Source organism: Oryctolagus cuniculus, chromosome 2 (genome assembly GCF_051225735.1).
Source record: "Oryctolagus cuniculus isolate XC-2025 breed Fujian yellow rabbit chromosome 2, ASM5122573v1, whole genome shotgun sequence".
Classification (NCBI taxonomy): domain Eukaryota; kingdom Metazoa; phylum Chordata; class Mammalia; order Lagomorpha; family Leporidae; genus Oryctolagus; species Oryctolagus cuniculus.
The window spans coordinates 192070051-192096112 of NC_142868.1; the positions used below are offsets into that span (position 1 = coordinate 192070051).

Sequence of the window (26062 nt, forward strand, 5' to 3'; positions counted from 1 at the left end):
TTTTTTTTTTTTTTGACAGGCAGAGTTTAGACATTGAGAGAGAGACAGAGAGAAAGGTCTTCCTTCCGTTGGTTCACCCCCCCCAAATGGCTGCCACGGCTGGCGCGCTGCGCTGATCCAAAGCCAGTAGCCTGGTACTTCCTCCCAGTCTGCCATGTGGGTGCAGGACCCAAACACTTGGGCCATCCTCCTCTGCCTTCCCGGGCCACAGCGAGAGCTGGACTGGAAGAGGAGCAACCAGGACAGAATCCGGCACCCCAACTGGGACTAGAACCCGAGGTGCTGGCACTTCAGGTGGAGCATTAGCCAAGTGAGCCGTGGCAGCAGCCAAACATAGGTTGTTAATACTTTTTTTTTTTTTTCTTTTTGGCTGGAGTTTAAGAAGGACTTTCCAAAGTATTGTTTTGATTTTTTTTTTTATTGGATAGCATTGTAGGTTTTAGGACATTTATTCCCAACTGTCCATATAGAGAAGGTGCCTGTAAACTTCATCTCTGAATAGTAATATTGTACTTGATTCCACAGACAAGGCAAAAAAATCATATGCTTTTATACAGATCATTGTATATAATAGAGGTAGCAGATTATTGTGTCTGTGTTGATGAGGGATATTGGACATTGGGTTTGTGTCTTGTAATGTTTTTCTGGTATGGTATTGCAATAGTATAGTCTAAAAATATGAGTTGGCAACTGCTCCCTTCTCTATTTTCAGAAAGATTTTTGTAGGATTGAATTATTTCTTCCATAGATGTTTAGTAGGGGGTTGGTGGTGTGGCAGAGTGGGTTAAGCTGTTGTCTACGACGTTGGCATCATATGTGGGAGTGCTAATTTGAGTTGGGCTGCTCTGCTTCTAATGCATCTGGGAAAGCAGGAGGATTGCTCAAGTACTTTGGCCTTTGCCACACATGTGGGAGACCTGGATGGAGTTCTAGGCTCTGGGCTTTGTTTTAGCCCAGCCCAACTATTGCAGCTACTTGGGGAGTGAACCAGAAGATGGGAGAGCTCTCTTTCTCTCTCTCTCTCTGTCATTCTGCCTTTCAAGTAAATAAATCTTTAAAAAATGTTTTATAGAATTCACTGGCAAAACTTGGAGTTTTCTTTATAAATAGGGTTTTAATTCCTTATTAAAATTTTTTTAAAGATTTATTTATTTGAGAGGCAGAGTTACAGAGAGAGAGACAGAGAGAGAGAGATCTTCCATCTGCTAATTTACTCCCCAAATGGCCGCAATGGCTGGAGCTCAGGTGATCTGAAGCCAGAAGCCAGGAGCGTCATCTGGGTCTCCCACATGAATTTAGGGGCCCAAGTACTTGGGCCATCCTTACTGCTTTCCCAGGAGTATTAGCAGAGAGCTGGACTGAAAGTAGAGCAACCAGGACCCAAACCTTCACTGGCATTGTAGACGATGGCTTTACCCACTATGCCACAATGCTGGCCACCCTCATTAAAATTTTTAAGATGACAAAGTTTTTCAAGTTTTCAGTTAATATTCTTATTTCATTTTTAGTTTTTCCTGGTCCTTTTCCTCTTAGTTATAGAATTTATTGACTTAAAGTTGCTTATAATATTCCTTTTACTGACTGTAGTAAATTTTATTACAATCACCTTTTACTATCTGTAGGATCTGTATTGATATCCCTTTAATCATTTTTAATATTTGTAATTTATGAGCTTTTTTTTTCTTGAAACCAGGCCAGAGTTTTATCAGTTTATTAATACTCTCCATTAAAATCTTTGTGTTTTGTCAATTTCTTCTCCTATTCATCTGTTTTCTTTGATTTTTGCCTTTATCATTTTCCTCCTTCAGCTTACTGGGTTTAATTTGTTCTTATTTTGTTGGATGGAAGATGAAGTTCTGATCATTGACTTAAATCTTGTTTTTCCCCTGTGTTTGTTTTCTTCTTGGCCTTGAGTCTGTGTCTGTGTGTACAGTGTTGTTTGACCACAGACCCCAGGGTTCCTCTCCTGAGATTTTTGAAGCTTCTCTTCTGCTCCGCTGCTGTCTAGAATCTTGCCTTGAAGATGCGGGTTCCTTAGTGGCTTCAACTGCCAGTATTTGACTCCTTAGTTTGTAAAAATGAAGATGGCCCTGGGGTACCCCTTGTTTGTTTCCCTTTTCTCTCAGTGACCACTGTCTTGCACTGCCTGTAGTATACATTGTCTGAAAATAGTTTTTTTTTTCCTTTCTCTCTCTATTTAAAAAGAAAAATACTTGTTTATTTGTTTTAAAGGCATTGTTATAGAGAGGGAAAGCAGAGGCAGAGGAAAGAAGTTTTGGGGTCTACTCACCCATTACATAGAAACCCAGTCACTGACATCGGGGTAGTGGAAGAAGATAGGTATTTATTGCAAAGCACTGAGCAAGGGGCCCAGCAGCTGTTACTTAATTCATAGGCTCCCTGAGGAGTTAGGGCACAGATTCGTAATAGATCCAAATTGGGGCTGGGTAATACATGATCAGCTCTTGTCCAAATTTCTGGTTGGTCCATGGTGCTTGTGACCTTCCTTTGTTTGGTCAACAATGCTGTGCTCTTTAGGGAATTTATGATGTCCGGGTAGGCTGCATTTTATCTGGGGGTTACATGTAAGTGGTAGTTACCTTCTATCCCAGACCTGGGATTTTTCTGCCTGGACCTAGAATTCTCTTAAACCCCTCTGGAAAACAATGGCCAACAAGGATTTATCTATTGGAGAAGCAAATACTTCTTGAGTCTACTGATTAGAACCTTTTAGGGCCAATGGTACAACTTCCTCAATTTGGGGCTGCCACTGAAGCGCTGGCATCCCATATGGGCACTGGTTAGAGACCCGGCTGTTCACTTCCAATCCAGCTCTCTGCCATGGACTGGGAAAGCAGTGGAAGATGGCCCAAGTGCTTGGGCTCCTACACCTGTGAGGGATACCCAGAGGAGGCTCATGGTTCCTGGCTTTTGATCGGCGCAGTTATGGCCGTTGCGGCCAATTGTGGAGTGAACCAGTGGATGAAGGATCTCTCTCTGTGTAACTCTGACTTTCAAATAAATAAATAAATCTTTAAAAAAAAACCTTTCTCAATTCAGTGAATTCCTTTTGATAAAGGATACTTTTGGCTAAGAGAAATAACTGAGAGGTTGGGTCATGCCTTTTCATTATAAGGGTTTGATCTCCACCATTTTTTCTCTGTTGTGCTCCATATGTTACCTATTTTATGAATGTTCATTACACTTGTAGGCAAAGGGCCAAAAGATTCTCATTTCAGTTTGCAAATCTTTAGTTATTAGGTAGAATATCTATTAAATGGTTATTTTATTTTTTTTTGTGAATTGTTAGATCATATCCTTTACCCATAGTGCTTTTAGATTAACTTTACTTTTTTTTTTAGATTTATTTATTTATTTATTTATTTGACAGGTAGAGTTATAGACAGTAAGAGAGAGAGACAGAGAGAAAGGTCTTCCTTCCATTGGTTCACTCCCCACATGGCTGCTGCGCTGATCCGAAGCCAGGAGCCAGGAGCTTCCTCCTGGTCTCCCATGCGGGTGCAGGGGCTCAAGCACTTGGGCCATCCTCTACTGCTCTCCTGGGCCACAGCAGAGAGCTGGACTGGAAGAGGAGCAGCCAGGACTAGAACCCGGCACCCATATGGGATGACGGCGCCGCAGGTGGAGGATTAGCCCAGTGTGCCACAGCGCTGGCCCCTGACTTTACTTTTTCTTATTGATTTGGAATATCTCTATATAGCATGTTAACCCTTTTCATACATGTTGTAAATAATCTTATCCAGCTGATTTGTCTTTAATTTGTAGTGGTTGGTGGCTTTCCTGAGAGAATTTTTTTTCTTTGTTTGTTTGCTAAGATTTACTTATTTCACAGGCGATTGACAAGACAGGGAGGGAGGGAGGAAGAGAACAAGCAAACTAGCAAACACTCTTCCATTTGCCCATAGCATTCACTCCTCCAAATGTGCTGCCCTTTCCCCAACAGCCAGGGATGGACCAGGCCAACGCCAGGAGCCTAGAGTCTCCCACATGGATGGCAGGGATGCACATACTTGGGCTGTTGTCTGCTGCCTTTCCAGGAAGGTGGATTTAAAGTGGAGAAGCTGGGATTGGAACCAGAAGTCTGATATGGGATGTGGGTATCCCAAGTAGCAGCTTAATTCACTGTGTCACAACACCTGCCTGCTTTTTGTTTTTCTTTTTGGTGCTACATTTGTCACTTTTTTTTTTTAATAGATTGAGGGTTTTTTATGCTTAGACCTTTCTTATTGTAGAATTGTGAAATTTTCTTATTGTAGAATTTTGAAATTTTTCTCATGTGTTCTTCAGTAACACCATTATTTTAGACTCTTAGTTGTTTAGCTTCTTGCATGTCTTTCTACCACTTACTGGTTTGCTCTGGGTCACTGTTCTTCCCTTGAAGGTTGCAGGATATATGTGAGATTGTTCATTGAATATTCAGTTTGCACTTGAGTAAACTGGAGCCTTAGAAAGTTCCCTGAGGTCCTACCCAACCATTTTGTCCAGTTCTAAGGATGGAACCCAGTGTTCCCTATTTTTACATCCTTGACATTTCCGTGTGTAATTTGGGCAAGTGAGTACTGAGTGAAGTCTATTCTGTTAGCACTTGAGTGCCTAGTATGTATTGCTGGAGTACTAGGCATTGGTGGAAGAAGTTGTGAACAATCATGGACATAGTTCCTGACATTTTGGAATTCATAGACTAATGAATAAGGCGGACAATGCAATGCAAAAAAATCTATAGTTATTTCTTCTAAGAGATGTAAAGGAGATAAAGTCACCAGAGTCATAGAGAATAAGGAGAGTTAGAGGCTACATAGACAGGCTGGTCAGAGACTGCTGTCTAAGGAAGTGATACTTGAAGTGAGACTTGAAAAGATGAAAAGAAACTAGTGAGAGGCCCAGCGAAGGCATTTCAGGCAAGGAAACAGCATCTGTAAAAGCAAAGCTCTGAGGTGGAGAGCTTGGCAACGGGCCAGCGTAAGGGACTATACGTGATGTAAATATGAGCAGATATAGGCAGTTTCACCATGAGCTGTCAATTAACATGCTGCCCATTAGCTGTTACCATCAATGTTTCCAGACAACTGCCTTGTCAATTGCCTTGTTAAAAATCTGTTATCCACACCTTCCCAAAACCACACAGGTGGTTGGGAAAATCCAGTGATTGTCTCTATTTTCACATCTTATCTTGTAATGAAAGCATATCTTTATCTGGGTCAAAACATCTGCTGAATTTTCTGCAGTCACTAGTTATAACTTGAAGTAATGGTAAAAACAAATTACTATCAGCTGGAACTTATTTTTGACAGCTACAGAATGTAGTACATAAATGTATTTATCCTATTAAAATGGAATAAGACGAACAATCTGTTATCATAGGTAAAAATATAAAAATGGAAAAATGTTTGCAGTGTTTCCTTGGCACATGAATATTTTTCAGGACAAAATTGTCTTGGTGGTTTTTGTGTAGCATCTGTGAATATGCAGGTTTTGTTTTTATTCTTGTTTATCATTTTATGCATATATCTACTTAGGAGCTTTTTTTTTTAGGTGTCTGAAGGTAGTGAACTGATTTTCATTTTATTCTCACTTTTAAAAAATTGCTTTTCCATAGTGTATGCAACTTATTGTTAGGTTACAATGAAATACATTAGACCCTCCTGTGTTCAGGAACCTCTCTTGGATTTTTCTTTTAATGTGCTTTTTTTTTTTTTTTTTTTTTTTTTTTGGTGAAAATGAACAAAGTCATTGATATCTGGAATAATTTTTTCATATATAGAATGTCTATTACAAAAATAGAAGGAAGCCTGAATTCTACACAGTACTCCTTTTAGATAGAAAGACTTAAGTTACATGATTTCCACTTAATTGTTTGATAGTTCTTGATGGGTAGTAAGCCCTTACCATGCCTTGCTTCTTCATGTAGGTCTTTCTGAGAGATTTAGGCTTCTCTCATTGGTGAAACATTTATCACTTTGTATTTTGGGATGTACCCTGGGATGGCAGCATTGATTGAGGTATTGTCTCTGATATCATGGAGCCCAGAGACTTGCAGGGCAAATGTGAACAATGTAATATGATGTGATAAATGCTATGAGAGACTGTGTTTTGGGTTTTGGGGTTTTGGGGGCACATAGAAGAGAGCAGTTAATCTAGGCCTGGATGGGTGAGTAGAGTCTAGGTAGAGGCAGCTGGATGAATGGAAGGCACAGATTTGCTTCTTTGCCAGGTGGCTGTGGTGTGGTGGGATTTTAGGTGTGTGATAGGGGAAGGGATGAGAGTTGAAGTTGGAAAGCTATGATGGGGGATATTGAGGAGTTTGAACTTGATTGTGTTGGAAATGGAAAACCATTAGGGGTTTTAAAATAGCAGAAAGACAGTCTGTTCATCTTTCCATTTTTAAGGAAGGGAGAGGGAAAGATACCAAAGGTAGCAAGACCAGTTAGGAGGCTGCCATAAGAATCTAAGCGAGAGATCATGAAAGCTGATGTGGGATATTGGTAGAGAAACAAAGAGAAGGCCTTTAGTTTCTGAAACATTTTGTAGTATAAGGAAGCTTTAAATTTCTCTTTTCCTTTTGGAATTTTGCTCATTTTAGTCTATGAAATGAACTGATGGTTGACAGATGAACAGGAGAAAAAGCAAGTTTATTATGTGCATGGGAAGAAGAATTACACATTAAGTATGAGACTCGTTAAAAAGGCCTTGTGGTTGAAGCTTCAGTAGCATTTTGAGCTACAGAAATAAGTAGGGGCTTGAAGCTCCTGGGGGTGGGAGTGGGGTAGGAGGTGACAACAGGTAGTGGGTGGGTGAGGGGAAGAAATATGCTGTGAACAAAAATGTTTTTATTATGCAGACAAGTCTCTCAGATGTCAGTCCTCAGAAGACCAGCGGTGGTCATCTCTGTCTGGGCAAGGAGTCAGACCCTGTTCTTTTTCTCGTGTGGAAAGATCTTTCCTGGGCAGATAAGGAGCTCTCAGAAAGCCTCTGCCTGCCTCTCTTGTTTATTTTCTTAATGTAGATGGATCTAGATTTCTCTTTACAAAAGAATGACTCCTTAGAGCCATGCCTATGTCTGCATTTTTCTAAATAACTGTCATAAAATGTGCCAAAGAAGTATGTTTGGGGTAGGGTATTTACTCCCAGAGAGGTGGTCCTAAGTGTGTGACTGAAAGGCATTGGTTGTAGTGAAATGTGCACTGTACGAGAAGGCATTTTCTTTTTTTTTTAAAGATTTATTTTTTATTTATTTGAAAGACAGAGTTACAAAGAGAGGTAGAACCAGAGAGAGAGAAAGAGAAGTGTTCCATTTGCTGATTCACTCCCTAAATGGCTGCAACAGCCAGAGCTGAGCTGATCCAAAGCCAGGAGCCTAAGGACTTGGGCTGTTCTACTGCTTTCCCAGGCCATAGCAGAGAGCTGGATCGGAAGTGGAGCAGCCAGAACTTGAACCAGTGCCCATATGTGATGCCTCTACTGCAAGCCAGGGCTTTAACTCACTGCACCACAGTGCTGGCCCCAGAGATTCTGCATTTCATTCTGCCCTTGACTCATAGCACCACCTTGAGCCCCTTAATCACTTGGAATTCTTGTTTTTTTCAGTTCTGGGATTCTAACAAGGGGAAATGAAAGCAAACAAAAGAATAAGCACTTTCTTTTTCAGCTGATAACCTTTCTCTCTATTGTTTTACTGAAGAATTCATAACAAGAAAAATACAGGTGTTGGGTTATTAGATTTATTAAAGTGTTGATTATAAAAATCTTTTTTTTTTAAAATATTTATTTATTTGAATGGCGGAGTTACAGAGAGGCAGAGGCAGAGAAAGAGAGAGAGAGAGAGGTCTTCCATCTGCTGGTTCACTCCCCAAATGACCACAGTGACCAGAACAGGGCCAATCCAAAGTCAGGAGCCAGGAGCCTCCTCCAGGTCCCTAATGTGAGTGCAGGGCCCAAGCACCTAGGCCATCCTCCACTGCTTTCCCAGGCCATAGCAGAGAGCTGGATCAGAAGAGCAGCAGCCTGGACTTGAACCGGCACCCATATGGGATGCCGGCACTGCAGCATGCTACTTTACCTGCTATACCACAGCGCCGGCCCCTATCAAAATCTTATAATTATGTGATTGACTAGGAGCAGTTCTTGACTCTTCCAGAAAACACAATTTTTTTAAAGATTTATTTATTCATTTGAAAAGCAGAGAGAAAGGAGAGACAGAGAGAGAAATCCTCCATCTTCTGCTTTACTTCCAAAATGGCCACAATGCCCAGGGCTGGGTCAGGCCAAAGCCAGGAGACTGGAACTCTTTGCAGGTCTCCCACGTGGATGGCAGGGGCCCAAGCACTTGGGCCATCTGCTTTTCCAGGGACTTTAGCAGGGAGTTGGCTTGGAAGTGGAGCAGCTGAAACTTGAACTGGTGCTCATTTGGAATGCTGGTGTTGCAGGCTGTGACTTACCTTGCTGTGCCACAGTGCTAGCTTCCCACGTTTCCTCTCTAATGCTGTGTCAGCAAACTGTTACCAAATGAGGTAGGTGTGCTGCCTGTTGTGCACAAAACCATTCTGGTACTCCAGTCTTGGGAAGGCAGAGGCTTTATTACTGGCCACAATGAGGGGCCGGCGATGTGGAGCAGCGGGTTAATGCCCTGGCCTGAAGCACCAGCATCCCATATGGGCTCTGGTTCGAGACCTGGCTGCTCCACTTCCCATCCAGCTTTCTGCTATCGGCCTGGGAAAGCAGTAGAAGATGGCCCAAGTCCTTGGGCTCCTGCACCCACGTGGGAGAACTGGAAGAAGCTCCTGGCTCCTGGCTTCAGATCAGCACAGCTCTGGTGGTTGTGGCTATCTGGGGAGTGAACCAGCGGATAGAAGATCGATCTCTCTTTCTCTCTCTCTCTCTCTCTCTGCCTCTCCTTCTCTGTGTAACTCTGACTTTCAAATAAATGCATAAATCTTAAAAACAAAAAAACAATACAGTCAGACCCACCATGAAAGCATAAGATGGAGAATTTTCAGGAAGGGAATGGAGAAAAAGCAAGAGTTTTGTGAGCTTGGACATCAGGTGACACCATTGTTGGGTCAATCTAACCTGGTGAAGGCAGTCTCATATCAGTATCTTCTTTGCATTGATATTTCATATATTTAAGAGATTTCAGTTGAAATTTTCATTTTTTACATTAGGAAGGGCTGAACTTAACTGGGTTGCAATTATTTTCTGCCCGTTCTCTGAAATATGTTCTGTCTTAACTTCATAAATATTTTGAGGTGTATTATTCCAGGATTTCAGCAACATTCATCAGTAGCAGCAGGGTTTGCTTGTGAAGAAAATGGAGCCGAGTTTCCCATCGTTTGTTTCCCACTCTTGAAATGGGTTTCTGGGAGCTGTTCTTTTCTGTTGAGTGAAGCATTGGAAATCCTTAAGAGATGAAGTGGTATTTAATATAGCTGAGTGCTTACTTAAATTGCAGTTACTAAGCATGTTAAATACTACATATTGTTATCAGTTCTTTCTTCTTTCTGTTCTAGTTCCGAAAGACCCGAAACCCCAGTGGCGACGTGTAGCATGGAGTTACGATTGTACCCTGCTGGCTTATGCTGAAAGCACAGGAACGGTGCGGGTGTTTGATCTCGTGGGAAGCGAGCTCTTCGTCATCTGCCCGGTGTGTACACACCTTCGACTGACAGTGACTTTTCAGCTGCCTACCCCCCCCCCCCGCCTTTTATTTTTGTATAGGTGCTTGAAAGAGTGAATGTGGAGAGAGGGGAAATATAAATCAGAATAATAAGCTGTGAACTTAAGGTGCTCAACACCTAGAGACCTATATCTTTGCAATATTTATTCTGTTTTGTTTTTTTGTAGAAAGTGACTTATTTTGATAAAGAATGTTTATTTTATTTGAAAGGCAGAGAGACAGACAGACAGATACCTCCATCTGCTGGTTTACTCCCCAGATGCCTGCTCAAGTTGGGTCTGGGCCAGGTGGAACCAGGAGCCTGGCATTCGGTGTGGGCCTGCCAGGTGGTGACAGGGACCCATCTGTGGGAGCCGTGACTGTTGCCTTCCTGGGTGCACATTAGCAGAAAGCTGTTTCGGAAGGGGATGAGCTGGGACTTCAGGCAGGCAGTCTCCTATGTGATGTAGGTATCCCAAGTAGCCATGGTAACCTCTGTGCCAAATGCCTTCCCTAGTCCTTTCTATTTTGTAATGTCCTATGCAAGTAAATCATCTGGTAGTAAGTAAAGACTATAAAGAGAATTTAGAAAGTTGTTATAAAGTTCCAGTGAGGGGAAGAAGTCAGTGGGCCATCATGTGAGGAAGAGTGGAGAAAGTAATGGCAGCAATAATATGTATTTGTATAGTCTTTATTAATGACTGTGATATACATTCTCATTTAATAGTCACAACAACCCTTTGGGCAGTTTGGTTAGATACTGTCCTGGTTTTACAGTTTGGAAAGCTGAGATTGAGGGGGAGCTCAGTGCCTTCCTCCTGGCAGTTGTGAATAAGTGTCTTTCTAGGAATCTAGTGCTTTCAGATTGCATCCTCTTTCCTCAAATGAACAAGATACAGGGGCAGGTAGGACAGGAGTTCTACCTCTGACTTCATTTTAGAATCATCTGGGGAGTTCTATAAAGAAGAGGAAAAAAAATAAAAACTAAAGCAAATTCTTCTGCTCAGACTCTGCTCTGATTCTACCCACAGAACTTCTGATTTAATGGATCTGATTGGGGTTTGGGCAGTCGTGTTGTTCATAGCCTTTTCAGCTGAATCCAATGAGAAGTTGGGGCTGGCAACTCTAGCCGAAAGATGATTTTCATTCAGTAGCAGAGATCAGAAAAACTCAGAAACCTGTGTTGGGCTCATACACGTTATAAAAGTCCTAGAAAACCAAACTAAGGAGTTTGATTATTGTTTTCTGTTTTCTAGGCTAGTGTTGTCTAGTAGGAGTGTAATGAAAACTATACTGATAGATGTGATCAAGTGTAATTGTAAATTTCTAGTAGCCACAGTAAAAAATTGGAAAATTAATCATTTTAATATATTTCAAATATTATCATATCAACATGTAATCAGTATGAAATACTATTAGTAAAATAATTTACATTCTTTCATATTAAGTCTTTGAAACATGATGTGTATTTTTATGTTTATAGTGTATCTCAATTCAGACAAGCCACCTTTTAAGTGTTTGTGTGGTTGAGGAGCAGTTAAGTATATTGAGAGGAGGAACTTTTCATCTACCCTCTTCAAATTAGTAGCTGGGAGCCTACAAATTAAAGTGACAGTAGAGAGGCCAGCGTTGTGGTGTAGTGAGTAAGCTGTGACGCAGGCTTCCCATATGGGTGCTAGTTCATGTCCTGGCTGCTCCAGTTCCGATCCAGCTCCCTGCTGGTGGCCTGGGAAAAGCAGCAGAAGATGGCCCAAGGGTTTGGGCCTTGCCACCCATGTGAAAGACCTGGAAGAAGCTCCTGGCTCCTGACTTTGCCCAGGCCCAGCACTGGCAGTTGTAACCATCTGGTGATTGAAACAGCGGATGGAAGATCCATACTCTGTCTCTGTAGCTCTGAGTTTTAAAATAAATAAATAAATAAATAAATAAATAAAAAAAATAAAGTGACGGTAGACAGATTAATAGGAAGAAAAAACGTGCGATTATTATTTATGTTAATATTTTTAAGTGCATGGACTTTGAAAAGAAATGAAAATTCAAAGAAGCAGTTCTGCTTGAGGCTCATGTAGCATTTCAGTAAAGAGAGAGATTGCAAAGAAGTAGCTAAACAAAGGGAAAGGGAGTTTTGGCTTCACAGGTAGTGGATTGGGAGAGAGTGATTAGGAGTGAGAAAGAAATGAAGATAAGAGTTAATGAATAGGTCTGTTTAAATACTCGTTTGGTGTCACTCACAGTCTGGTGACATCTGTCTCCTCTTCCAGGTGCAGAGGGGCCGTTTCACATAGTGAATTTAATTTCTTGTTTTTAGGCAGAAAAAGGAGGACTGAGAATGTTTCCTGAATCTGTTGATTCTCAGTTGCCTTCAGCTTAAAATAATCCTTACACCACAATGGCATATTTTAGGGTGACATATTCTGATTCTCTTCAAGGATGACAACTATTATGTGTGTTTCCCCAGGTACTCAGGCCTTCAGCTCATTAGCAGTGCAGCCTGATAATTAGTTAATAGCAAAAGGTTGACATTGGTTGAGTGTTTTTAAGTGCCCTTTTCTGTAAGTTGCTGATTAGGAAACTGGAAAGTATAGTAGCAGAAATTCATGTTTGAAAGCTTGCATCTGGAACAGCTCCTCAGAGTTCTCTCAGGCTGAATGGTGGCATTCCTTTTTTTTTTTCTTTCCTTTTTGCAATGGTTGTACAATTTGAATAGAAATTTACTAATTTTGGTGAACATCTCACTCAGGGAGGCTGTTTTAGTTCCAGCCTGGGGTTGTGGTTGGGAGGTCTAGACCTGGGTGTCTTGTTCTCAGCACTCTGACCTGCATGACTGTTGAGATTTAGAGCAATTCCAGGACAATCTGGTTTACAGTATCCTTGGCAGAGTCAGTGTATTGGATATTTTCTAATTATGCATGTGTTTACTTTTATCTATATGTCTTTTCAGAGTAACTTCTATTCACCTTTTTTGCAGGCATCTAGTTTTGTAGGTGATTTGAGCTATGCCATTGCTGGGTTAATATTTTTAGAATACAAAGCAAGTGCACAGTGGTCTGCAGAACTCTTGGTCATCAATTACCGAGGAGAGCTTAGAAGTTACCTTGTAAGGTAAAAAATATTTTGGCAAGTCATATTTGAAATAATATTCATTTCTCTGGTTTAGTGTCAAGTTTTCTATTTCATCGTTTCCTTTAGTGTATTATTATGAAAAATTGTAAATGTAATATGAGACTTGAACGAATTGGGGTGAATACTCATATCCTTGCACTTGAATTCCTACAATTGGGATTTTACTAACTTGCTGGATCTGCTGTATCACATTTCTATCCTACCCACCCAGCTAAACAAAAAGTCTTATTTTTAAATGTATTTCAAAGTAAACTGCTGCTATCATACATACTTTAGCATATGTATCATATAGTATTTTTTTTTAGTTAAAATTGCATATAGTGAAATACAACAGATGTTATTTTTACCAACTGGTGAGTTATCCCAGATACCTTTGTTCAGTTGAAATTCTTGTGTCCCCTTCCCAGTAAATCTCTTTCCACATGCACCTCTGGAACAGCTACTGTTTAATGTGTTTTTATTAAAGATGAATTTTGTCCTAATAATTCACATTAATGGAATAATATACTATGTACTTTTTATTTAAGTCTTTTTTCATTTAGAATAACACTTTGTTATTAACATTTTTATTGCTGATCAGTGTTTCAGTGTATGAGTATCTCATGGTTTGTTATTTATTCTTCTATTGATGGACTGAGCCCCAAATGTCCAGTTTTGGGCCATTGTGAATAAAGCTATTTTGACCATTCCTGAACAAGACATTAAGGATATACAGTTTCATTCCTCTTGGATTAATATCTTGGGTTAATATTTTCAGGTGGGATTGCTTGGTAATAGAATAGATATAAATTATTTTTACAAGAAGCTACCATACTTTTTAACCTAAGTGATTATATCAGTTCCATTCCCACTGTAGTGTCTCATAAATCTGGTTAACAGCTTCAACAATATTTGGTGGTGGATATCTTTTAAATTATAGACATTTTATTGGGTATTTAAGTGACATTCTTTGTGGGTTAGTGGTATTTAATTCTCATTAAACTTTTTAAATCTAGTGTTGGAACACATCAGAGCTACCAAGAGAGTCACAGTTTCAGTTTCAGTAGTCATTATCCTTGTGGAATCAACACAGCTATTTACCATCCTGGTCACAGGTAAGCAACCACTGGTTCTCTTATTTAGAGGAATATTAAATGGATTAGAAACCTTGGCAAGGATTCAGAGAAGAAAGTGTCAATTTTGATTCTTACTTTGGCTTCTTCATTTCCTCCTCTTGTGAATAGTTATTCTTTAATATTTGTGATATTGTAGTTATTTTCTGATAGTTCATGCTTATCTGGCTGACTGAGCTTCTGGGAGCCAGATGAGGCACTGGGAATATTCTCTGAGGAATTTCTGCTTCTCTCTCAACCATTTAGATCCTTTTTCTCATTCATAAAGTGGATACCATCTGTAGCTCATAGCATTATTGAGAGAATTAATAAAGTTCTGTATGTTCTTCACATGGAAGGGCCACAGTAGTTGTGACTTCCTTCTCCTTTCTTTCCTTGCAAGTGAGGGCTGGGTTATTTGTTGCACAGGTCCGTCCCACACCTGTATCCCACTCTTCATACATATACTGCTTCTATACTACATTTACTACTTTTCCATGTATTGTCTTTTACATGGAGGGTTACTGAGAACCTTTGCATTTTTTTCATAGCAAGTTAAGTTAAAACTTCTCTTTAGTTTTGTTATTTGAGAGTGAAAGTTATATGCATTTAAGTTAGTCAAGCTGGCTGTTTTTCTAAATGGGTAGAATGTCAAATTTTAGTAAACCTAAATGTCAATACTGAATTTTGGGACTTACTCTGTATCTATTAAGTTCATAAACTCTTTTAGTTTCAATCTGTTTAAGTCTTTTTGACTGAAATGCATTCAAGTTTTGTATTCCATACGGTCATAGGTCTGTGTCTTCTGGTTTAGAATTTTAAAGAATACATATAAGCATACACACGTACACTCATGCACTCAAGAACCCTGTGCTCTCTCCTGATGCTATCCTCTGTCCTCCTAGAGATAACTACTGTCCTGAATTTTTTATTATCCCCCCTCCCTTTTTTTTTTAAGATTTATGTATTTTTATTTGAGAGGCAGAGCTGCAGGGCTATGCAGGTTCAGGGGCACAAGCACTTGGACCATCCTCCACTGCCTTCCCAGGCCATTAGCAGAGAGCTGGATCTGAAGAGGAGCAGCTGGGACATGAACTGGAGCCCACATGGGATGCCGGTGCCACAGGCAGAGGCTCAACAATCTACATCACAATGCCAGCCACTCTTGCTTTCTTTATATTGTTACCACTTACCAATATTTAATGTTGCCATTTTGAATTAATATAAATGGAGTCACATGGAAGACATACCTATCTTGCTTTGGGACTTTGTCTTTTTTAAAAAATGTTTACTAAAATTTTTATTTAATTATTTGAGAGAGACAGCAAGCTCCCATTTACTGGTTCATTCCCCATATCCACAGTGGCCCCTAACCGGGCTGAATCTGGAGACTAGGGCAGCAGGTCACTCATGGCTGGCAGGAACCCTGTTACTTGAATCATCACTGCTGCCTCCCAGGAGACAGGAGATGGAGTCAAGAGCCAGAGCTGGGAGTTGAAATCTAAATACTCTGATGAAGGAAGGCAGTGTTCCTTCTGGTGTCTTAACCACAAAGCCAAATGCCTGCACCCTGGGACTTGTGTTTTGATGCATATTACTCTAGTTCATTCATTTTTAACTATGTGGACATTTTTAGTTTATGGAAAATATGCAGTTTGTTTATCCATTCTCCCTTAGATGGGTATTTGTTTTGTTTACAGTTTTTTTTTTTGTGGTAATAGAAATAGTACTGTGGTAAAGATTATTGTGCCATTTCTATAGGATACACAGTAGGAGTAGAATTGCTGAATTTGTTGGACAGTACATTTTCAACTTTACTAGATAATATCAGATGTCTCCCAGTTGTACCGATTTATAATGCCCATCAGTGGTGAATGGAAATTTTTCTTGTTTCACATTCTTATTAGTATTCTTGATAATGAAATTTATGTGAGACTTAAATACTGACTGATTTGGTAGATGTGAAATAGTATCTTACTGTGATTTTAATTTGCATTTCTCTGATTATGATGAAATTGAACAACTTTTCATATGGTATTGGCTGTTCTTATTTCCTCATTCGTGAAATGCTTTTTGTATTTTATCTTTTTTTTTTTTTTATTTTTGACAGGCAGAGTGGACAGTGAGAGAGAGAGACAGAGAGAAAGGTCTTCCTTTGCCGTTGGTTCACCCTCCAATGGCCGCCGCTGCAGCCGGCGCACCGCGCTGATCCGATGGCAGGAGCCAGGATCCAGGTGCTTTTCCTGGTCTCCCATGGGGTGCAGGGCCCAAGCACCTGGGCCATCCTCCACTGCACTCCCTGGCCATAGCAGAGAGCTGGCCTGGAAGACGGGCAACCGGGACAGAATCCGGCGCCCTGACCGGGACTAGAACCCGGTGTGCCGGCGCCGCAAGGTGGAGGATTAGCCTATTGAGCCACGGCGCCGGCCCTGTATTTTATCTTTTTAATGGATGGCTGGCCTTGATACATTTTGTTCAATCTGAATATTAATTATGGGCTTATTATATGATGAATATTTTCTCAAGAAGTGTCTTTTCTTTAAATATTTTTCTTTCATTTTCATGAGTAACATCTGCCTAATATTTGAAATATTAAATAGTTCTTAATACTGTTTCACCCACTTTATTGCTTTCCACAGAAATTGCTCTTAACTATATCACTTAATTCTTATATATTTTTAAAGATTTATTTACTTGAAAGACGTAGTGACAGAAAGAGAGGGAGAGGTGGAAAGATAGAGATCTTACATCTCTGCTGGTTCACTCCCCAAATGGCCATGTTGGCTGGGGCTGAGCTAGGCTGAAGTCAGGAGCCTGAAACTCCATCCAGGTCTCCCACAGGGGTGCAGGTGCCCGAATACTTGGACCATTTTCAGCTGCTTTCCCAGGTGCATTAGCAGGAAGCTGAATCAGAAGTATAGCAGCAAGGATCTGTGGGATTGGTGGCGTTGCAGACAGCAGCTGAATCACTGTGCCACAAAGCCAGCCCCATTCATGTCTTTGATTTTTTTTTGTGTGTATCTAAAGGTTCACTTTGTTACTTTCTTAAAAAGATTTATTTGAAAGGCAGAGTTAGAGAGGGGGAGACACAGAATTCTTCCATCTACTGTTTCACTCCCTGGTTGGCTACAACAGCCCTGGCTGGACCAGGCTGAAGCCAGGACCAGGAACATCATCTCGGTCTCCCACATGGGTGCAGGGGTCTAAGCCCTTGGCCTGCCTTCTGCTGCTTTCCCAGGCACATTAGCAGGGAGCTAATTTGCTCATTCTCATTCATTCAGGAAACATTTAATTGATTTCCTACTCTGTGCCATGTGTGTATCCAGGTGCTCGAGATATGTCTTCCTTATGGAACTTCTAGAGGTGGTGATGACAAGAAACGATAGTCATAAAGAATGTGAAGAGCTGACAAGAGCTATGGGAAAAAAAGTGATCAGAAATGGACAGTGGAGGGTTGAAAGAATAGGGTTCAGGTTATACTTTATTTATTTATTTTTGGACAGTGAGAGAGAGAGACAGAAAGGTCTTGCTTTGCCGTTGGTTCACCCTTCAACGGCCGCCGCGGCTGGCGCGCTGCGGCCGGCACACCGTGCTTATCTGATGGCAGGAGCCAGGTACTTCTCCTGATCTCCCATGGGGTGCAGGGCCCAAGGACTTGGGCCATCCTCCACTGCACTCCTTGGCCACAGCAGAGAGCTGGCCTGGAAGAGGGGCAACCGGGACAGAATCCGGCGCCCCAACCAGGACTAGAACCCCGTGTGCCGGCGCCGCAAGGCGGAGGATTAGCCTAGTGAGCCGCGGCGCCGGCTCAGCTTACACTTTAAATAGAGTGGCCTGGTGACTCTCACTTTTGCACAGACACCTGCAGGAAGTGAGGGTACTCATTATTTGGATATCTGGGAGAAGAATGTCCTGTGTAGAGGAAATAAGCCAAAGCAGAAACCCGGAGGTGGGAGTGTGCTTGCTGTTTTCTGGAAATAGCCAGGAGGCCAGTGTGGTTGGAACAGATTGAGAGGTAGAATAATAAAGTGAGGTCAATGACATAACAGTGAGTGCTGCATCATGCAGTTTTGGAGCTGTAGTAAGACCTACCTGGTGACCGTGAACTGGGATATTTGTACCCTTTGTTTTTTAATTTTTTAATTTGTCAAGTTTTTCAATATACTTGTCACGGATTTACCCCTACACTCAGTCCCCTTAGTCTCATTCTCTCTTCAGCACATCATGTGCATTAGTATTCTGTAACTTTGTTTCTTGAAGGTGAGGCCTCAGAACTTTGTAATCTGCTCTAGTTTAGATTTACACCTGCATTGCTGTTGTCTTAGAATTTCATTTCACCTGCATCCTGAGAGTTGCTTTTCTATTTCTCTTTTGTTGTGTGACTTGTTTCCTCGATCTGTTTTTCTTTCTTTATTTCACTAATTTGGTGGGGCATATCCTCACGAGAAAAGGTTCATGGGAGGTATATTTTGCAACCTTGCCTTTCTGAAAATGTCTTTATTCTAACGTCATACTCATTTGATAGTTTGGCGATAGAGTTGTAGGCGAGAAGTAATTTTCCCCAAGAATTTTGAGGGTATTGCTCTATTTTCTTCCAGTGTTGCTCTTGAGAATTCTAATATTCTAGCTTCAAACGCTTCTATTTCTCTCTCAGCTCCCCTCCTCCTCCACCACTGTCCTGGTATTTGAGCGTGTTATGAATTGGAGTAGGTATATTAATATCCATTTTGTTGGCTTCTTAGTTTGGATTCCTCACATTTGAGAAAATTCTTCAAATCATTTCCTCTCAACTGTTTTCTTTGTTTTCTGTGGAATGTCTGTTTTCAGGTGTTGGGTTTCTTTTTTTTTTTATTTTTTTATTTATTTATTTATTTATTTATTTTTTATTTTTGACAGGCAGAGTGGACAGTGAGAGAGAGAGACAGAGAGAGAAAGGTCTTCCTTTGCCGTTGGTTCACCCTCCAATGGCCGCCGCTGCAGCCGGCGCACCGTGCTGATCCGATGGCAGGAGCCAGGATCCAGGTGCTTTTCCTGGTCTCCCATGGGGTGCAGGGCCCAAGCACCTGGGCCATCCTCCACTGCACTCCCTGGCCATAGCAGAGAGCTGGCCTGGAAGAGGGGCAACCGGGACAGAATCCGGCGCCCCGACCGGGACTAGAACCTGGTGTGCCGGCGCCGCAAGGTGGAGGATTAGCCTATTGAGCCACGGCGCCGGCCTGTGTTGGGTTTCTTTTAATCACTTTTAATTTTCTCATTCTATCCTTTTTCCCTCTTTCATTTTGTTGAAAAAGATGTAAAAGATTATTTTGATTTTTTTTCTATGTAAATCCAAATGCTTAATAAAGCAATAGTGTGAAACACTTTTTTGAGATTTTTGTAAATATAATGAATTGCTGCTACACATTTATTTAAAAATATATCTGTATTCTGGTTAATTTTTGCTAATACATTTCCATTTTGCTAATTCTTTTTTTGGTCTTATCTCTTTCTTAAACTAGTTTTCATGTTTTTAGTTTCAATTGCTATATTTTTCATTTCTGGACGGTCTCCAATGTTCTGTTAATAATCTCTTTTGGAGTGATTGTTTTAGAACAGTAGGTCAAGCTGCAACTTGGGATGCTCACATCCCGTATTGGAATCCCTGTTTGAGTCCTAGCTAATCTGCTCTGGTCCAGCTTCCTGCTAACGCATCCTGGGATGTGGCAGATAATGGCTTAAGTGCTGGGCCCATGCCACCCATGTGGGAGACCCAGAAGAAATTCTTTACACATGCCTCAGCCTGGGCCAACTTTGCCTAATATAGCCATTTGGGGAATGAATCTGCTGATGGAAGATTCTCACCACCCCCCTCCCCGTTGCTCTGCTTTCCCATTATATCAAAATAAACATTTAAATAATCTCTCTTAAAAAGGGAGAAAAGGCATTGAGTATTATTTGAGCCACTGGTTGTTTTGAGAATTAAATATCCAAAATCCAGCACATAGTAAATGTTTAGGAGTTGGTCAACATAGTTATTGCTTAGATTTGATGAATGTAGCACTATGCATACACTGTCCATTTGTTCCTTTTGCTTTTTATGCCTTCTGTCTAGAAAAGGTAATCATTTTATCCGTAAGAAATTTGAAAATCGATTTCAAAATTCTGGCTATTTTAAATATTACAAATACTAATGTGCATAATTAGAACTGAGTAGACCTTTGTTTTATGAGATATAGTTGAGTATTCATATGCAAAATTAAAGATCTTAACATTTTATAAAATAGAATATAATTGTATATGTTACAAGTATTCACAAACATTTTCTTATATTAAAACAAATTGCAAGCATAAAAAATCATACTGTTTTGATTTTTTTGTCAACTTTATGTGTAAAATAGAGTCCTGTAATGTTTTAGTATTTCAGAACTTGTAGTTTCTGTGCATAACTGCATTAAGTCTTGAATTTGAATTATGTTGTTAGAAAGGGATTATGTTTGTTTTACTTTAACATACTCAGCTCCTGGTTGTCAATTTCCCAAGCCTTGACCATGCCTGTATTGAATCCATGCCACTTTGATTGCTGGTTTGACTTCTGTTGACTATGACCTGTTTCTTTATGCCTACATCTTTTTAGTGCCATAAGCTCTTTGCTCATTGATCTTTTAAGATTTTTTTAGGGTAAATTTAGCTTGATTTTGTTGTTGTTTTTGAAGATTCATTTATTTATTTAAATAAATAAATAAAGGCAGAGTTACAGAGAGGCAGAGGCAGAGAGTGATAAGTCTCCCATCCATTGGTTCACTCCCTAATTGGCTGCAATAGCTGGACCTGCGCCAATCCAAGGCTAGGAGCCAGGAGCTTCTTCTGAGTCTCCCATGCAGGTATAGGGACTCAAGGACTTAGGCTGTCTTCCACTGCTTTCCCATGCCATAGCAGAAGCTGGATCAGAAGTGGAGCAACCAGGATTCAAACTGGCACCCATATGGGATGTTGGCACTGCAGGCAGTGGCTTTACCCACTATGCCACAGTGCCGGCCCCTGATTTTGTTGTTTTATTGCACTTTGTGTCTCATTTCCCTAGCATGTAGGTACACTTTTCTTTTTGAATTTCAGTTTTCTGTGGTGTTTGGCTTAGTTGGGTTCAATTTCCAGCGCTGGCTCCTTTTTACAGCTTTCTGCTAATGTGGACCTTGGGAGATAGTAGGGACGGCTTCAGTGACTAGGTTCCTGTCACTCACAAAGGAGACCTGGAGGGAGTGCCCAGCTCAAATAAATTAAATTTTTTAAAATTTATTTGAGAGATAGTTACAGAGAAAGCTTGCAACAGTTAGTTCACTCCCAAATGCCTGAAATTGCCTGAGGTCAGGCAAAAAAAAAAAAAAAAAAAAAACCCACAAAAATCAGGAGCTGAAATTCAAAAAGTGGGTGGAATTGAACTGTGAAATATAAATAACTGTTCTTTTAAAAATTACCCAATCTTAGGTATTTTGTTAAAGTAGCACAGATAGACATAACCATTAACTCCAATTAGAATTTCAGATAGGTGAAGGCAAGGAGTATGTAGTGTGCATCTTTGTAAAAAGCCACAACAGGGCCGGTGCTGTGGTGTAGCGGGTGACGCTGCCTCCTGCAGTGCCGGCACCCAGTCCCAGCTGCTCCACTTCCAATCTACCTCTCTTCTATGGCCTGGGAAAGTAGTAGAAGATGGCCCAAGTCCTTGAGCCCCTGCACCTGCATGGGAGACCCAGAAGAAACTCTTGGCTCCTGGATTCGGATCAGCCAAGCTCTAGTTGTTGCTGCTATTTGGGGAGTGAACCAGTGGAGGGAAGTCTCTCTCTCTCTCTCTCTCTCTCTCTCTCTGTAACTCTGCCTTTCAAATAAATAAATCTTAAAAAAAAAAAAAAAAAAGCCACAACATCTAGTATAAGAACTTTGCCGATTGGTAATGCTACCTCTGTAGGCATCTTGGATAAGTAACTCTTAATTTCCTGAGTATAGAAGAAAAAATTTTTATTTTCCTTTTTTGACAAGCAGAGTGGACAGTGAGAGAGAGAGACAGAGAAAGGTCTTCCTTTTTGCCGTTGGTTCACCCTCCAATGGCCGCCACGGCTGGTGTGCTGCGGCCGGTGCACCATGCTGATCCGAAGGCAGGAGCCAGGTGCTTCTCCTGGTCTCCCATGCGGGTGCAGGGCCCAAGGACTTGGGCCATCCTCCACTGCACTCCCTGGCCACAGCAGAGAGCTGGCCTGGAAGAGGGGCAACCGGGACAGAATCCGGCACCCGGACTGGGACTAGAACCCGGTGTGCCGGCGCCGCAAGGCGGAGGATTAGCCTATTGAGCCGCGGCGCCGGCCAAAAATGTTTTTATTTCATTTTTCAATTTTTCTTTTTCCTTTTTCTTTTCCCACTTTTTATTACTTTCCTATATTTTTGTTTCATTTTGCTTTTATTGTCCCTTTTATTTATTATTTATTTTAAAATATTCATTTATTTGAAAGGCAGAATGAGAGAACAAGGGAGGCAGAGACAAAGAGAGATCTTCCATCCACTAGTTCACTTGCCAGATACCCAGAATAACTAGGGCTGGGCCAGGCTGAAGCCAGGAGCCAAGAACTGCACCTGGGTCTCTCATATGGGTGGGAAGGACCCAAGGACGTGGCCATCATTTGCAGCCTCCCAGGATGCACACTGGCAGCTGAGGAGCTAGGACTTCATCCCAGGCACTGCTATGGGATGTATGGGTCCCAAGCAGCAGCTTAACCTACAGTGCATGCCCTTGTTGTCCCTTTAAGTAGGGTTTTTATATATTTAATCCTGGGCCTTTTTTCTTTGTTTATTTTATACAAATACTCCATTTTCTTGAGTTATTACAAAAATCAGTACTTCATTGTTTTTTTCCTAGCATTATTCAGAGAGCAGGTGAGAGTCACTTGGGGATCTGTTAGGTTTGAAACTACAGTACACTGAATGAATTACACTGCATTACACACTTTGTTGTAAGTCAGATTACATTTCTTTTTAAAAATTATTTTAATTTTTACTTGAAAGGCAAAGAGACAGACAACAGACAGATGAATAGGATCTTTCATCCTTTGGTTCACTCCCTTGAATGCCTGTGACAGCCAGGTCTCGTGAAGCTGAAGCCTGGGGTCCAGAACTCAGTGTGTGGCTCCCACATGGCTGGCTGGAATCCAGGTACTTGAGCCATTGTCTTCTCCCTCGTGGTTACACATGAGCAGGATGCTGGTTGGGAGTAGAGTAGCAGAACGAAAATCAGAACTGCAGATGTCAAAAGCAGCGGCTTAAGCACTGTGCCACACCCTTGCTCCTTCATTTCTTCTCAGCAGTTGAAGATGTTTTTGCATAGGCATACTGTATTGAAGTAAGGCTTTTGGAAAATTAAATATATTCTCAAATCCAAAGAAGGTTCATTCTTGATTTTGCAGTCTTGTACAATCCTGGATAGCAGTCAGCTTATAGATAAATGAGTGCATTAATGTTTCTGAATGAAGATGTGTAAATGCTCTGTTATATATGATGGAAATTTTGCTAGGTTGTTTATAGTTCCCATTATGTGGTCTTTTCTAAATGAAAGAAACTGAAATATTCATCACGTTTTTACTTATTTTCAGTTTCTAGTAATGCGAGCTTGTGATACTTGTTATCTACAAGAATTTTATAAATGTTAAGTAAATCAGCCAGAGTCGAGTTGGGATAAATTGGTAATATACAAACTCAGGGTTTTATGAAATTCATTGTTTTGCCTGATGCTGCAACTATTATTGAAAAAGAGAAGTTGAAGTGGTAAATTGGGTAATATGAAATAAAGATTAATTGAGATTCAGATAATCTCTTTGGATGTGCTGATTTTGCCCATTTTCTTTTCTACATATCCTTTCTCACAGCCCAATGATTGCATTTTATCCTCCTTAAATATTCAGCCCATGCTTAGTCCCCTTTCCCATCTCTACCTTAACACCTTCTTGTCTTTTCTGTTCTTGTTCTCTTTATTGGTTTGGTCTTAAATAATAGTAACCTGATTCCTGCTGAGTTCTTAGAGGAGATGATACCAAGCTTGCAGAGTGTGGTGGATTCTGTGCTGGCTGGTGGAGATTCAGATGTAATCCCTGCCTTCCATGAATTTACAGTCTATTTTGAGAGTCATATTCACCAGTAATGTGCATTGAATTCAAATAGAAGGCTTCCTACTATATTGATTTTAAGTGGCACTCATTTTGACAATTTGTAGCTCTTTTTAAAAAGATCCTGTTCTTAATGTTGTTGCAAATTTTTATAAGCAAAATCTGACTTGTTTTGAATTCCCAGCAGTTTCTTGGTAATTACACCAGGATGGTATTTGGTGTTAATTACCTGTATCCTTTCATTTACATGTTAGCAGAATCAAGACAGAGGAAGATGCCTGCTTTCTTTTTTTTTTTTTTTTTTTTTTTTGACAGGCAGAGTGGACAGTGAGAGAGAGAGACAGAGAGAAAGGTCTTCCTTTTGCCGTTGGATCACCCTCCAATGGCCGCCGCTGCAGCCGGCGCACCGCGCTGATCCGATGGCAGGAGCCAGGATCCAGGTGCTTTTCCTGGTCTCCCATGGGGTGCAGGGCCCAAGCACCTGGGCCATCCTCCACTGCACTCCCTGGCCATAGCAGAGAGCTGGCCTGGAAGAGGGGCAACCGGGACAGAATCCGGCGCCCCAACCGGGACTAGAACCCGGTGTGCCGGCGCCGCAAGGTGGAGGATTAGCCTATTGAGCCACGGCGCCGGCTGCCTGCTTTCTTGAGAGAAGCTGTCCTTTTGAGAAACCACCCATGACACAAACTTTCAGTGTATAATTCAGTGGTTTTTATAAGTAGACAAAGTTGTGCAACCAGTACTATAATCAGTTTTATTTATTACTCATAAGATCCTTCACATATGTGGATTTCATAAATGTAAATCGTATTTCAGTGCAGCTGTAATAAATAAATGAATGAGTCAGAGAGATAAAAAGGGCTCTTTAAACAGTCTTTCATGAACACTTTTATCTTCGTTAGGAAGGCTGCCCAAGTATATATTAAGAAAGACAATTGTGTTACATACAGTCTTTCAGGAAGTACCATGATTGATTAATAAAATATGGCATCGTTGTACAAACGAAGAAACCAAGAATTTGAATGATTTAAACCCTTTTTGCTTTTAGCCAGTTCTGTTTTAGGCTAATACAGATTGTACAGAAGGAACTTGGGACAACATTCACAGGGAATAATAAACTAGGGTGTTTGCCTGACAGCAGATTATAGTCAGGAGTAAAGTGAACTGGGAAGCATGATTAGGTAATTGGATTCTGCTAAGCACTTATTGATAGGGACTGTCCGGGTCTGAGGAGGCTCGGGAGGTGGAGTACAGCACGGTCTTTAGAAAGCTGTTTGTTTCAGAGGAGATGGGCGAGTACCTGAAAGTAACAGCATGCTGAAGTGTTAAAGGGCCATGCTCCATAAACAGTGATAAGGTCATCTCATTTGGGTTTTTATTTTCCCTAAACAGAACCTTAAGCATTGTAAATGCAGGAGTCCTTTTACGTGCCTGGGATAAAGGTGATACTACAAATAAACAGCCGGTACTGAGTTGGTGGATGGTGACTCCACAATGTTTGTTTTGTGTATGAGTTCTCAGGTGACATGATAGTAACGTCATTGCCACAAAATGGAAGGAAACATCTTTTTTTGTTTATTTTTTAAAGATTTATTTATTTATTTATTTGAGAGCTAGAGTTACAGAGAGAGGGAGAGACAGAGACAAAGGTCTTCCATCTGCTGGTTTACTCCAGATGGCTGCAAGGGCTGGAGCTGGGATGATCTGAAGCCAGGAGCTTCTTCTGGGTCTCCCACATGGGTGCAGGGACTTGGGCCATCTCCCACTGCTTTCCTAAGCCATAGCAGAGAACGGGATTGGAACAAGAGCAGCCAGGACATGAACTGGAACCCATATGGGATGCAGGTGCTGTAAGGGGAGGCTTAGCCCACCACTCCACAGTGCCGGCCCCGTGGAAACACATGGGAAAGGAGGTAGTTGACGATGGAGAGGAGCCATCATCTTTCCTTAATACAGCACCCCTATCTAGGGATATGTAGGTTGACCTACAGATGTTTGCATTTTATCTTGTGGAGAAGATAATGTTGAGAATTTTCTATTTTAAAGGTTTACCCAAT

The 26062-nt window shown here is 41.1% G+C and overlaps 1 protein-coding gene across 1 annotated transcript in view; it reads left to right on the forward strand.

Moving 5' to 3' along the window:
* Positions 1-26062, forward strand: part of NBAS (NBAS subunit of NRZ tethering complex) — a 459817-nt gene that overhangs the window by 23770 nt on the left and 409985 nt on the right. The window contains exons 7-9 of the mRNA XM_070069748.2: positions 9525-9658; positions 12639-12772; positions 13789-13887. Of these exons, the coding sequence (XP_069925849.2) occupies positions 9525-9658; positions 12639-12772; positions 13789-13887 (367 nt within the window). The remainder of the gene's footprint in view (positions 1-9524; positions 9659-12638; positions 12773-13788; positions 13888-26062) is intronic.